The 15784-nt window shown below is 33.3% G+C and overlaps 1 protein-coding gene across 1 annotated transcript; it reads left to right on the top strand.

Annotated features, from left to right (window-relative positions):
* Positions 1–11904: 11904 nt before the first annotated feature.
* LOC133794627 (protein LURP-one-related 11-like) lies at positions 11905–12989 on the top strand. The gene is made up of 3 exons (XM_062231954.1): positions 11905–12234; positions 12345–12584; positions 12721–12989. The coding sequence occupies exons 1-3, from the start codon at positions 11980–11982 to the stop codon at positions 12853–12855; spliced, it is 630 nt and encodes a 209-aa protein (XP_062087938.1). The 5' UTR covers positions 11905–11979; the 3' UTR covers positions 12856–12989.
* Positions 12990–15784: the final 2795 nt, after the last annotated feature.

Here is a 15784-nt window from a genome sequence, read left to right as displayed (position 1 = left end):
CATATTATATAAAATATGGTTGAATTTCGTGTAGTTTGTAATTAAATAAAGTACTCCACAATTACATAAAAACAACATCCATCTTTTAGAGCCTTTGTAACTTCAAAAGAGAGTTGTGTAAAGGACTTTACTACCTGGTCCTGGTCGATCAGCCAAGAGCTTTTTTTCTTTTTGTAAAACTATTATATTTAACGTTACGTGTAAATGATAATATTGGTGGCTGCCGCGGTTTTCAAGGCTTAATTGGAAGAGTTACTTCATAAACAAACTTCAAATAAATAGATTATGTTTGTGGTACAAATTAAACTTTAATTAGTTCTTGATATATTTCAAAGAAGTTGATTTTGGTTTCAATGTTTAAACCGTCGTGAAACTTACATTGCTACTGGGTACTTATGGTGTCTAATACTATCTTTGATTGATTAATGCATTTACTCTATACAAAAATGCACTAATAATGATATACTATGTAAGCTGATGTGAGGAACCATTAGTGTCCATTAGCTAGTGATGCATGCAGGTAGGAAATTGGTAAATTGGTTGAGAGTACCCCCTTGTCTCTGCATTCTCATTTACAATCTTAATCTCATCGGTATGGTTGAAAAATCCTTATAAGAACCTATTTATTTAGAAAATAATTTTTAAATTAAAATTTTAAGAATAAAAATAATATAAAATTTAAAATATTACATAATATATATGATTTAAAATAATAAATATTATCACAAATAAAATTTAAAATATTTAAAAAAAGTACTTTTTTTAAAAAAATTGCTAATATATTAAAATAACACATAAAAAAAATATAAATAATAATAAATAAAAATTTAAAGAGCCCCATCAAAGAAGAAAGTATCATTCCCATCCCCACACCCCATTAAAATTCAAGGACAAAAAATTACCCTGTTTCTCATCTAGAGAGAGATTTCCAATGCCATTATGAGCGGTCTACGAGCGGTCCCCGCTGAGCCTAGTCCCCACAAGTAAAATGTGCATCTATATCCTTAGCATTAATAAAATAAAATAGATAGATGAGCTTTATATTTGTGTTCCAACTCTTGCTATATATATATACATAAGTATAGGATAATTCTTTGGTAGGGTTTTTTTGTGTTTCTCAACCTTTGAACATTTTTCGGCGCGATTTTTTTTTATGACCGTGTATATTGTAGTTATTTAGAGCATCCTGCAAATTTTCAGAAAATTCTAAATAATTACAGTGCTGAAAACTAAGTTCAAACATGTTATTTTCTACGCGCATAAAAAAATTAGTCACGTATGCATTAATCTATTTTCGACACTGTAAATTATTCGGAATTTTCTGAAAATTTGCAGGATGCTCTAAATAACTACAATATACACGGTCATAAAAAAAATCGCGCCGAAAACTGTTCAAAAGTTGAGAAACACAAAAGAGCCCTACCAAAGAAACCCCCTATATATATATATATATTACTACTACACTTCTTTTAGTATTCCACTTCTTTTAGTATTCCTTAACCATTTACGAAAATTAGACATGAGTGCTAAATTGGTGATGCACTTAAAATATAGTTTACCTTACAAAAAACTTGCTTTAATGGTATGTTAAAAATTGTATCAAATTTGGTACACACTAAAAATTGGGCCAAATTTGCGCATATTTTGCATTACCATAAATATTATATATTTTTATTTACTTTTATGTCATTTATATTATTTTAGTATTATTTTTATCTATTTCCATTAAATATTATATTTTTTACCTTATTATTTTATTATTATCTTATGCTATCAATAATAAAATATAAAAAAAAAATTTATTTTTTTTGTATATTTTCAATAAATATCAATTTAATATTAATGAAATATTAAATTTTACAACAATTTTTATAATTATACATTAGAATATAATATTAAAATTATGCTAAAAATATAATATATTGATTTTTGTGTACATGACTATATTATATATATATATATGTATATATATCTAGATCGGTAATATAACGACTATATGTACCAACTTTGTAATAAATACTCGAGTAAAAGCCTTAACTTTGGCATATTTCTTCATGTGTTATAAATACAGCGCGCTGAAACTAAGTCCTTCACCCAAAAATGAAGTCTTTCAATGATTAACATATAACAAGTTTAGATTTCAGTGACAATTATTATCTCCATCGAGTCGGTACTAGTATATACTTGTTTAAATGAGAATTGTTAAAAGCTGCCCATCATCACAAAGAACTGCATAATATTATTAGTGCAATTTAATATCGATACTTACATATTTGAATTTAATAAGTATTATGAGTATTATTAACTAATTATAGAATACCGCTCCATGTAGTATTGGATACCTTAAAATGTCAAATAGCAACAAATAATAATACTGAAGAACTTATTATTTTACCCAGAACTTAAAGAGTTTTTTTTATCAGCTAGTTTTACTATTTGAAATTTTAATGTGTCTAATATTATATGAGTTGTTATCATATGATTGATTAGCAATACTTAATATTACTTATAAAATTAAAATATGTAAAACTCAATATTAAATTTATGTTACATTTTTATAATATTAGGTACTACTAATGTGTCTTAACAGAGCATTATTATAAGATAGTCATGGTGCCCAATACCCTTTTAGATTGTTTGACATAATTTAGTATCAAATTTCATATAAACTCGATACTAAATTACACCCATAATAATTATTTGTCGTGTAATGTTGGCCACCGCTATTGCATTTACCAATTCTCATAAAATAATAGTAACTAATTAAGCCGCCAGATATAGAAAGCTGTTGATAAAGGTAATAATAATGGCAGACTATAGATGGAGAAAACAATTACGTTAACACGAGGTCCAGTTACTTACTGATATTAAAAATTTAGTGGACTCCTCTTCTATCTCTCCACAGATGGATTATTTATAACTGAAATAAAATAATACTAAAAGGCCACTTTAGATGCTCAAGTTGTTCATTAATTACATGGGCTGCATCAATAAATAGATTAGTTATATTAGTACAAAAACATCCTGACTCCTGACCCAGTCAGCATTAAGCTAAACTTCCATTTATTTAAATTTTTTTAATGTGACTTTATCATGAGAACATGACTCAGTGGCCATTAATTTGATTATGTATACACTATGGGTCTTAAATAAAAAATATACTTTGCTATATACACATATATATATCATAATTTTATGTCATTATTTGTTGCTAAAAATAACTCAAACATAATTTGTTATTCACTATTCTCTATCTTTTTCACATTCTCTCCTCCATTTTCTCATCCTTCTCACCCATGGCCAACACCTCCGTCACCATCCACTCACTTTTATTTTTATTGTAGTTTTTCCCTCTTTTTCTTTATTTTCTCCTCATCATTTCACTACTACAAAAATATCTTTTTATGACACTTTTTAAGGACACTCACATATATGCGAGTCCTAAAAACAACTTCTGGACTTTATAGGACTCGCAACGCGAGTCCTAAAATCTCTGTGTGTCCTAAAAAAGGGGGCATGTTTGGCTTTATTTTCTGTTTTTTGTTTTCAAATTTGAGAACAGAAAACAGTTTTTGTAGTTTTTAAAAAAACAAGAAGTGTTTGGTTAATGTTTTCTAAAAACAATTTTTTAGTTTTTTTTAATTCTTAAATAAAAAATTAACAAATATATTTACAAAGATAAAAATCTTTTAAAAGTTTGTAATAAATAATGAGATAAAATAATTTGAAAGAAAAATGATGAAAAATAAGGAGTGAGAAAGTAAGGAGAGAAAATTTGAAGAAATAGAAATTGAGAAGAGAGAAATTGATCGATGCAAGAAAAAATGAGAGAGAATGTAATGAGAAAGAAAGTGAAGAGAGATAAGTGAGTAGAGAGAGAGGAAATGGCGAGAGAGAAAAAATGATGAGAGAGAAAATAAGAAAATATTAAGTGATGAGAGAGAAAGTGAGGATATAGTAAATGAAGCAAGAGGAAATAAGGAGATAGAAAATGATGAAAAAGAAAATAGCAAGAGAGAAAATGTAAGGAGAGAGAAAGTGATGTGAGAGAAAGTGAACAGAGATAAACTAATGAGAGAGAAAATGATATGACAATAAATTATGTTAGATAATAATAATTAAAAAGTTATGTGAGAAAAAAAATATATAGACAAAAAAAAAATTAAGAACAACAGAAAACAACTTTTTGTTGTTCTCAAAATTTTCTGTTTTTTGTAACTTTGTTTTTAAAAATTGTTTTATGAAAACAACGTCAAACACCTCAACTTGTTTTCAAAAAACAGTTTTTAGCTTTAAAAAACAAAAAACAGTTTTTTATTTAAGGAGCCAAACACCCTCTTTGATTTTGGGTTTTAAAAAAACACCTCCTGGACTTTTTAGGACTCGCAAAATCTCTGTGTGTCCTAAAAAAGTTTGATTTTGGGTTTTAAAAAAACACTTCATGGATATTTTAGGACTCGCATTGCGAGTCTTTAAAGAATCTGCGAGTCCTTAAAGAATCTTTTTAGGACACTCATTGCGAGTCCTAAAAACTTATGTGTCTCCTAAAAATTTGAATTTTAAAAAATCACAAATTCCCTCCAATCTCCTAGACTTTTTAGGACTCGCGTTGAGAGTCCTTAAAGAATTTCTTTTAGGACTCGCAATGCGAGTCCTAAAAACTAATGTGTGTCCTAAAAAAATTTAAAGTTTTATAAATAACTAAATTAAAAAAAAAACAAACCCACACTTATCAGCCCCCTCTTCTTTCTCTCTCCTCTCTCTCCTTCCCTCTCTCTCGCCTGAAAGTTTGCCGAGCCCGACCGCCGCCTTCCCTGCCGCCACCTGCAACACGCGTCGGCCAGGGAGCTTCGGAGGCGACCGAAGCTTCGACCCTCGCGAGCTCGAGCCCTCACGCGCCACCTAAGACGGACAACAGAGAAGATCGGTTTTGGGTTTTCCCAAAGTTTCCGATGAGATTCCGACCACCTTGGGTCGTTGTGAGTCGAGCCACCACCACCATCGTACTCAACACTTTCATGCGAGCAAAACCCAACCAAGGATCAGGTTAGAAGTCGCCGGATTTCATTTTTGGTGTTCGTCGAAATCTATGGAGTTCGAAACTTTTTACCTCCAATCCAGCCACCACATTCCGTTCTATGAAGAATCACCACCACCACGACGTTCCCCGAGCCTTAGGCTTCGAAAGCCAATCATTGTTTTCTCGAACCACCGTCGCCAGTGGTGGCGCCGCCGCTGTTGCCGGAGCTCCGGTGGGAGCTTTGGCCAGCAATTCATTTTTTAAAAATTAATAATAAAACTTTTTAGGACTCGCAATGCGAGTCCTAAAAACTTTCTTTTAGACTCGCAATGCGAGTCCTAAAAAACCCCAAATTTTAAGGGCTCTCAAATAGAGGACTCGTGCCCCGCGAGTCCTAAATACTTTTTTAGGACTCGCAATGCTAGTCCTAAAAACCCTTTTTTGTAGTAGTGTTTCTTTTCTTTCTTAAGTTATCCATAGATACTAAAAAAAATATTCGTGATAGTTTTTTATGATTTCGAACTTAAACTTACTAAAAGTTCAATTAAGACACCAATATATGCGTTTTTAACAGATTTGGGTATGATTTTTTGGCTTTTTTTTGGAATTTTTAACAATTTTTTAGATTTGAAATGTAAAAATTTACGGAAAACACGATATACCTTGATGTACCTCGATGGGTCCTTAAAAATCATGTGTTATCCCAAATATTTGAAAAGAATGATGTAGCAGTAAAGTTGACACATGGCATGAGATAGTGGGGTGATCTGGCTTAGTAATGGCCTAATACATCACTTAAGGAATTGGACAAATAGTCAAGCCAAATACGTCCGATCGAAGAGAATATTTGGACTGGGGGTTGCTTGGCTCAGACCTCAGTTTGAAGACCCTTATAATTAAATTAGAGCCAAGTCCAAGAAGTTGAAGGGGAGGTTTGAATTTCAGTTCAAAGTATAAAAGCAATAGGTTCGATCGGACCTAAGCTTAGGGGACCTCTTGTTAAGTTTGGCTCGAATGAGTTCAAAGAGAATGACCAAGGCTCAAGTTTTACTCAAGGGGAAAGCCACATAATGGTCGATCGGGTATGATGTGGAAGAGGTACACTTGGGCTTGAATGAGGTGAGGAAAGGTATACCTCGGACCACTTTGGTCCGAGGAGAAGATGTTGAAGTCCGATCGAGCTTTGGTTGAAAAGGAGATGTTGGAGTCCGATCGGACATACTCATCGAAGAGGTACCTTGGACCATTTAGGTCCAAGGAGGTGATATTTAAAAGGAGGCTCGAACCACCTTGGCCCAAGGAGAAAGGTCCAAGGTCCGATCGAACCTTGGTTGAACAAAGGAGGCTCGGACCAATTTGGTCCAAGGAAAGGAGCATTGTGCCCGATCGGAGGTACCCATAGGAGAGCTACCTTGGGTCATTTGGGTCCAAGGTGTTGGTGTGTAAAAGAAGGCTCGGACCCTTCTGGTCCGAGGAGAAGAGTCCAAGGTCCGATCGGACCTTGGTTGAACGAAGAAAGGCTCGGACCATGTTGGTCCGAGGAGAAGGAAGTAGTGTCCGATCGAACATGATGCTTATGGGATGCTAAAAAGAAATGGCTCGGACCACCTTGGTCCGAGGAGGAGAGTGCAAGGTCCGATCGGACCTTGACTGAAGGAGCCAAAGAGGGTGGTTTGAACCACCTTAAGCCAAGGAGAGAACCATTGTGTCCGATCGGGCACAATGGGGGGGATGCCTCGAATTTGCCCGAAGTAAGAAGCAAAGTAAGTACCCTCGGACGACCTTGGTCCGAGGAGAGCCATGCACATACCACCTTTGACCTACGTAAAGCTTGGAGAGTAGTCAACATGCATGAGAGACTACGTCAAACTGCCCGAAACTACTTCAGTGAGAATTGGTCCAAGCATCCGGGAATCTCTCAATCCTCATTTGAATTTAGGGATCAGTTGTATTTTGAATATTTATTTTGTAATATAAATATTAGGAAATTAATGAAATATCCCTATCTAAAGGGGATATCAGTTGAGAATCCCAGGTCTATAAAGAGGGAGTTGGGAAGATCATAAGGGGACTTTTGGAAAAATCAAGAGTTAACTTGTGGTCTAGAGAGAGAAAGTGTTTTCCCTGACAGAACCCCTTTTTGTATTCTGGAATATTTCACACTGAAAAAACTCAGTTGACACGGTTCATCTGATCTTGAGTGTGAATACATAATAAAATCTCTAAGTGGATTAGGCTATTACCGATCATCGGGGCTGAACCACTATAAAATCTCGTGTTATTTACTTTCATTGATAAAAACTGTCTGTTGTCGTTTATAATTCTCTTGAAGGTTTGTCGTAGTTGACGTTCTTACGTCGTTGGCTAAATTCACAGTCAACATCATGATTTTCATGAAAAAAAATATATGCCTCGACACACCTCGATGCCACCTCGATGCAATTAATAGAAAGTGCATAACTTTTCACTCGGGTGTTCGTTGGAAGTGATTTTTTTTAGATCTACACGTTTGAAATATTTACACACACATTTGAGAAGTTGAAAGCTTGAAAACACCCCAAAGTTCAAAACAATACTCCTATATTTTCAAAGTTGGGTGTGTTTTTAACTTTGAACTTCCTAAATGTGTGTGTACACATCTCAGACGTATAGATCACAAAAAAATACCCCTATTAAAAAAATCACCTCAAACGTACACCTGAGTGAAAATTTATGCATTTGTAATGAATTGCATCGAGTTCAATAGAGGTATGTCAAGGTGGCATCGAGATGTGTCGATGCAGTTAGTTTTTTTTCATGAAAATCATGATATACCTCGATGCATAGCTCAATGGGCCCTTAAAAATCATGATTTTCATGAAAAAAAATCATCTGCCTCGATACATCTCTATGCCACCTCGACACACCTTGATAGAACTCGATGCAATTCATAGAAAATGCATAACTTTTCACTTGGGTGTCCGTTTGAGATGATTTTTTTTAATTTTGGTATTTTTTTTAGATCTACACGTTTGAGACGTGTACACACACATTTGGGAAGTTGAAAGCTTGAAAACATCTCAAAGTTCAAACAATACCCCTGTATTTTCAAAGTTGGGAATTTTTTTAAACTTTGAACTTCTCAATTGTGTGTGTACACATCTCAGACGTGTAGATCACAAAAAAAATACCAAAATTAAAAAAAATCACCTCAAACGTACACCCGAGTAAAAAATTATGCTCTTTCTATGAATTGAATCGAGTTCCATCGAAGTGTATCGATGTGTGTCGAGGTGGCATCGAGGTGTGTCGATGTAGATGGTTTTATCATGAAAATCATGATTTTTAAGGGCTAATCGAGCTGGACATCAAGGTACATCGTGTTTTCTGCAAATTTTTAAGTTTCAGATTTAAAAATTGTGATTTTTTTTTTAAAAAACCAAAAAATCATGCACAAATCTGTTTGAAATGCATATATTGGTGTCTTAATTGAATTTTTAGTAAGTTTAAGTTCGAAATCATAAAAAACTAACATAGGTATTTTTTTTAGTCTCTATGGATACTTTAAGAGAGAAGAGGAAATAGAGAATAAAAAAACGGAGGAGGATGCTAGTGTTGTGGACGTTTTTTTCAAAGAAAATTGGTGGTAGCTGTCATGACTCTCCAAAGAATGAAAGGGTGAACCAAGAAAGAGATGGAGAAGAGAGATGGAGGCTAAAAAAATGAAAGGGGTATATTTGGAAACAAAGCAAATAATAGCATTATTTTGTAATGTTAATATAGAGTAGCATTTTTTGGATATACGAACCCGCAATATGAATAAATACTCAAATTTCTTTATGCAAATTATCTTTATAAAAAGATGGGTAAATACCATTTTGGACCCTGTGTTGTGTAAAAATTACCGATCGGACCCTCTGTTTTGTTAAATGAGAATTTGGACCCTGGGTTTTGCAAAATGGAACAAAATAATACACTGAACCCAATTTCGGTTAAACAATTTTTTAATATGACAAAAATATCCTTGGGTTTCATCATTTAATAATTAAAAATATATTTTAAAAGATTTTAAAATAAAAACTAAATAAAATATAATTTTAATTAATTTAAAGTATTAAAAATATTAATAAAAAAATATATTTCTTTCTCCTCTCTCTCTCTCCTTCCTCTCTTTCTTCATCACGCCCTTCTCTACCCAGTTGGCCCTAAAAAATGAGATCAAAGCCAAGGACAATTCCCAACCCCAGGCAAGGAGATGAATCTTGCTATCGTCTCTCATCTCTCTTTCTCCTTCTTCTCTTCGGTAGAAACTCAGCCGGCCTTAAGAAAGGAGATCTAAGCCAATGACAGTTCCCAACCCTAGCCAAGGAGACGAATCCTCATATCGTCTAAGCCAGGTGGTCAGACACGAAGGAAAGACGGGGAACTGGAGCTTGGGGTGCAAGGGATGCACAGGCGAACCTCCTCCTCTTTTTCGTTGCAGGTGGTCAAACGTGGAGGAAAGGCGTGGGTTTGGAGCTTGGGGATGCAAGGGATGCGCAGGCGAACATATTGCAGTGTTTAAACAAATGAGAGTGAGCTTCGTTCTGATCTAACAAAGTTTGAAGCTCCAATAGCAACTGCCATTGCAAGGTTCTCTGAAGAAAATAAAAATGAAAATAAGCAGTAACTTATGGAGAACACAAGAACCAGATATAAGGGATACATATTTCATATATTTGTTGTGTAGCTATTTGATGTGGAATGTGTATTATGCTCATCATGGATGCAATAGAGGATAAGGGTGTGAGGTCTCAGATCTGACGATTACAATTTTTTTTTTTCATTTCATTTTTTAAATCTTATGAGTTTGAACTTCAGATCAGGTATTCTTGATGAAGATGTTTTGTTGAACTTGTTTAGTTATCCAATTCGATTATGTCTCATTGGAATGGTGGTGGTTTGAGTTTTTTGATTGAAATTTTTGTACTGATTATGAATCTGAGTTTGAAAGATGAACTCAAGAACATGTTTTGGGTTTTGAATCTGAGTTTTGAATTATTTGGTTCAATTTTGAATAATTGTTTTAATTTTTATTTATTGTGATGAATTTGGCTGTTATAAGTTTAGGATTAAATTAAAGTTTTAAGTTTGGTGTTTAAGTTTAAATTTTACATTTTGTTTATTATAATTATTTTAAAATATAAATTAATCAAAATATGATTTTTTTTATAAAAATTTATATCAATTTCTTTATTAATTTTTAATTCATTAAATTAACTAACTTTAAAATCCGAGGGAATTTTAGTCATATTGAAAAATAGTTTGACCAAAATTAGGCTCAGGGTATCATTTTGTTCTATTTTGTAAAACATAGGGTCTAAATTATCATTTAATAAAAGAGAGGGTCCAATCGGTAACTTTCGTACAACACGAGGCCAAAATGGTATTTACCCTAACAAGATTGACTCTGATCTAATTACTTAAAATTTTAAGTAGATCAAATACTCTATAATTATATTAAGAGATTTTGATGAAATATATATATATATATTATTCTTGATCTACTTAAAAAAAATTATAGAAATATAAATTAAATTAACAAGAAATGACCATATCATATTTTCTTAGCTTTGTCAATATCATCATAAGCTAACACACTACTACACTCAAAACAATAAATCTAAATTCCTAAATCCTAAACTTATAAATCGAACAGACTTGAGAATAAATTCTAAGTAGATCAAGAATAATATATATTTCATCAAAATCTCCAAAAAAAAAAATATATATAAATCATATTAAGAGTAGATCACTTATAAAAAAAATTAAAATATAGCATATTTATTTCTAATGAATTAAAGTTCTTGAATGTTAAATCAATTGGTTTCATCAAGATCAAAGAAAGAGAAATACACAGTAAAGAATAAAAAATGAGAAACTTGTTGAGAAAATTTCCAACAAAATTTGGTAAAGCAGATAATAGTTTGTTGTTAATTAAGAAATAATTAGGCATAAATGTTAATTCATTTTTTTTATAAATAATAATATATGTAAATATATATATATAAACATTTTTTTCTAAAATTAATTAAGGGGGCACGTGACCCCTATTTGGGTCTTAATTGGCCCTTCCCCTGTCCCTATGAAAGACTTCGGCAATGGTTGTTGGTTCTATTATATATAGTGCCTCATTTAGTATAAGAATTTGTATATATTGTTTCGAAATTTCATAGAGATTTGAATGATATTTTTAGCTATATGTGGATAATTTCCCATATTTAATAAACTCTTCAAAATCAACAACTCTGTAGTTTGTATTATTATATGTATTAAAGCGCTAGAGGAAAATAAAGAACAGAATTAGATACTCTTTCCGAAAGCTAATGGACAAGTGACATGTCATCTATAATACATCACAAACAAATTAATAAGGTAACATATATCTTTTTGTTGAGATACATGTATTAATATTTTTATATAATATATTTATGAGGCACCCATGTACGTAATCTGCAAGCCATGAACAGTGCCACCAAACAGATAATATAATTTGAGCTGAATTTTCCACACACAGTACATAGACATATATAGGCAAAGGAATCAGACGAAGTAAACGTGATAAGTTCGGTTGAACTATTTTAATACAAGATATTTATTTAATGCTCGTAAAGAAACAAGTCGAACACAAAGCCAAAAAAAATATCACAACAAATGTGATAAGTCTCTTCCATTATTATTAATTATTCCCTTTAAACTAAAGCAAAATGTGTTCATGCAAATCCAAAAGGACAATTGGGTTTCCAATACTTTCAAGTTCTTCTCTTATTTAATTGTTTTAACTGCTATCTTAATTAACTCCCACTAGTTATAACATAACAGATATATTAAAATGTCCGTACTTGTGTTCATTTTTCTAACTAGTATTGTATATATATAAAATATCTTTTGTGAGTATATATATATATATAGCTGCACCTACATGCTGAGCTAAACGTCAAATGAATCCTCTGTTCAATATGGCTAATAAAGTTCATCCTGGAGAACCAAGTTCCTCTTCTTCTGTTAGCTACTTCTCTTCCAACCAAGAGACTTTCACCATATGGATGAAGTCTCTTATTCTGAATGGAAAAGGATGCACCGTCTTCGATTCCAATGGCCGAATTGTGTTTCGAGTTGACAACTACAACTGCAAATCTAGAGACGTTTTTCTTATGGATTGCAAGGGTGAAATCCTCTTTGCCATACTCAAAAAGGCAAGATAGATATATATACGTTATATTACTTAAGTTTGAAACTTATTAATTAAGCTTTATACATTTAGGCGTATGTTTGACGATTGTCTGTGATTTTTTATGATTTTCAGAAAAAATTCAGACTGTTGAGGTTTTGGGAGGGGCATAGATCCAAGAACACAGATCAGTTGAACCCAAAAGGACCAGGTTTTCAAGTATCGAAAAGGTTTGGGATTTCAAGAGGTCACTCGGCATGTGAGGTGGTTGAGGTTGGAGTAAACAAAAACCAGTGTTTGTGTTACAACATAGAAAGATGCACTAGGAGTTCACCGTGGAAGATAGCTGACAAGTTTGGAAGACCAATAGCAGAGGTAAATATTAGATGAATAGAATTTAATTACATATATATATATATATCATTGAGACACAAAAGTAAGAAAAAAAAAAGTGTGATCACTAGCTTTTTTCTCAATTTGTAACTTTTTTTTTTCTTTCTATGATGATCAGATAAAGAGGAAGCAATTAACAAGTGGAGTGCTTTTAGGCGACGACGTTTTGACAATGGTGGTGGAGCCCTTTATAGATCACTCTCTCATAATGGGGCTTTTTGTTGTGTATAGTCTCATCAACTGTCGAATGTGATGAAAATTACATGTGCCGTGGTTTCTCTCAGCTTTGATGCATAAGAACTTTCTTGTAGGAAAATAAAGCACTAATAGTGATGTGGATGGCCTTCACTTGTGTGTGAAATTTATAGTAGAATTTGACTGCTTTAAGGAGTTACACTACGTTAATAAATACTCAAGGACACCACAAATAGATATTGACACCTCACTAATATATAGTTACACTAGTTATGAAGTGTTTAATTAATTTGTACAATAATCATCTTAATTATACTATTTATTGGATATAACACATATGTCAAGCAATTCTCGTTAGCATAAATTAAGCCACAAATATATGACATATCAAATATTATGCGAGGATTTAGGCGGAGTAGAGATTGTTTTTTTTTTAGCAAAGGCGGAGCACAATTTTAGTTTAGGAGGTTTAATGAAAAATTTGTGAGAGTTTTAAAAAAATATTAATAATTTTTTTAATTATTACTGCTATAATTACTTAATTAAATTTATTGAATTTTATATGTAAAAAAATCATACAAACAACTTGCAAAAAAATATACAACAAAACAAATATGTCGTACAAACAATAAAAAATGATATGGATATTTGCGGCATAAGTACCTAATGTTTGGGGAAAATACCCGGCATGAACTCAATATTTTTTTTAGTAGGTAAAGTACCCAAACATCCTAAAAGTGTAATTCCGTCCAATTCCGTTAATAGAGTCTCCGTTAGTGGGCCATAGTAGACACGTGTAGGCTCCAGATTAATCCTAGGTTTAATTTTTAAAAACAAAAAAAAAAATTTCAAATTTAATTTCATTATTATTATTATTTTATTTTTAAAACCTAAAAACTAAAACCCCCAAACCCACGAAGAGAAGCCATTTTCGAAGAGGCTGCAAGGAAGAAGAGGCCATTTTTGAAGAGCTAATAAGGAAAAAGGAGGACTGGGAATATGGAGGGTGAAGGTTCATTTTGCTCTTCTGGTCGAGTACACAGCAGAGGGTGGTATCGGGGTAGGGGTCCAGTGAGGTATGATGGAGTAACCCGTGATTGTGGCTTAACGTCGGCATTGAGGACTTCTTGGACCAATCGAAATCCTAGAGAAGGTTCAGAACATGCTATAGAATGAAAGTAAGTTTTTTAAAAAAATTCTGGTGTTCTTGATTATTCATGGTTTGAATGGTGTTCTTGAAATAACTTGTATATTTTCTGCCTTATTACAATCAGAGGGGGGATGTGATTTTTTTCGTTGGGTGGATCCAGAAACTTGTCAAGGTGGAAATGGTTTGATTCCGGATTGGGTAAGAGAATTGAAGGTGAAGATTGCAATGGGGAAGAAAATGTGGGTAATGATCAGAGATATGTAGAAATAGGTGACAAGGAAATTGGGAAACAAGTTTGTACAATGTGTGCTCATCCAAATAGTGGTCTTTGGTTGAATATAAGTTGGGGGAAACTAATTTTTTTTTTTTTTTTTTTTTTTTTTTTTGTAGTTGTGGTGGTTTTACAAATGTAATGGTCTCGTAAGTTATAACAATGACAAAGGAATTGAAATGAAATTGTGTTGCCTTTTTGTTTGTGTAAATTGGTGTGTTTTGATTGACAATTTTATGTTAAATTATGTTGATGGCACTTGGTTGTATTTGTGCATTTAACAAATTACATAATATCAAAATAATATTGTTGACGCCGTTTCTCGCCAACAGTGAAAGAAGAGCACGTAAACAATAATCAGTAATGGCCAACTAAAATATTATAATACAAACACGATTTTTTACGTGGTTCAGCAGTTAAATCTGCCTAGTCCACGAGTCTTTCTTATTGAGATTTAAGAATATCTCTGAAAATCCTTCAAGGATGAATTCTCCAGAGTTTTTTCTCAAGATTCCAAAAATTCGGGTCCTCTACAATGATACATGACCTCTCTATTTATAGAGAAGATTCCAGAATACTATCCCACATATTTTGGGTAGTTATTCTATATTTGCAAATAGATTAAATGGCATTAAATGCCTGCAATCCAGTGTAAAAGAAAACTTCCCCTGAAGACCAGGGGGAGTATAACTAATCAAATAATATCCCCTGATTGTAGGGGATTTCCAGTAACAAATGTAGACCGCGTCTTGCTATTGATGATTCATTAGGATATTCAAAGTTATTATCCTATATCACCAAGGCCATATCCTCCCAGGTTTCTTATTGACTTTCGAGCTATGACATTTCCCGAGGCCACATGGCTTCGGGCTCGTACGCGCATCAGGCTCGGAGACCCTGATCCGAGATCATCCCAGAGAACAGATGCACCTCGGGCTTATCCTTCGAGCTCGTGAGGATTTCGAGGCTACCATCTCCAAAGTCATCTCTGTTTCGTAGGCTCGTTGTTTAGATTTCGAACATATTCCAGATTTTGTGAGTTCACTTATTATGAATCCAACTTTCGAGGTCACAATCCTCATGGCTCGAAATCTGGGTATAACATCTTGCCCCCTCAAAAGTATTTGTTCGAATCCTATGAGAAGGAAACTTTTGAACTACTTTCTTCGGGAACCGTACCGTCACATTCTTGAGAATGGACACGTGTCAGTCGGGTATTGCCCATTCTGGGTACTCGAGTACCTTGGAAATCTGCCCATGATCATTCACCTGCCACCTTTTCGGTACCATCATGTCATCAATCCCTGTCCGTTGGATTTTATGAGGATTATGGCCAATGGCTCAGATCAATCCTTTTTATCACTTTTTTCCCTCTATGTATATAAGGTCTTCTTCTTCTTATTTTACACGCATCAGAAGCGAAAGAGAAGGGACAAAACCAGAGGCCATCCCAGAGAACTTATTGGTTGTGCATGTTCTCCCAGCCGAAGAAACAGAGGACCACCAGTTTGTTCGAGACCGTGTGCTCATACCTGCAGCCTCTCCTTCAATCGACGATTTCTCCGC

This window comes from Humulus lupulus, chromosome 8, assembly GCF_963169125.1.
Source record: "Humulus lupulus chromosome 8, drHumLupu1.1, whole genome shotgun sequence".
In the NCBI taxonomy this organism is placed as follows: Eukaryota; Viridiplantae; Streptophyta; class Magnoliopsida; order Rosales; family Cannabaceae; genus Humulus; species Humulus lupulus.
Note: the sequence above shows the minus strand (reverse complement) of the source record. Positions and strands in the feature narration are given on the sequence as shown.

What these genes read in the sequence shown, in the direction of transcription:
- LOC133794627 (XM_062231954.1), top strand. Translation starts at nt 11,980, where the DNA reads ATGAATCCTCTGTTCAATATGGCTAATAAAGTTCATCCTGGAGAACCA. An exon ending in TCTTTGCCATACTCAAAAAG is followed by an intron (nt 12,235 to 12,344) that starts GCAAGATAGATA and finishes TATGATTTTCAG; the next exon opens with AAAAAATTCAGACTGTTGAG. An exon ending in TTGGAAGACCAATAGCAGAG is followed by an intron (nt 12,585 to 12,720) that starts GTAAATATTAGA and finishes TATGATGATCAG; the next exon opens with ATAAAGAGGAAGCAATTAAC.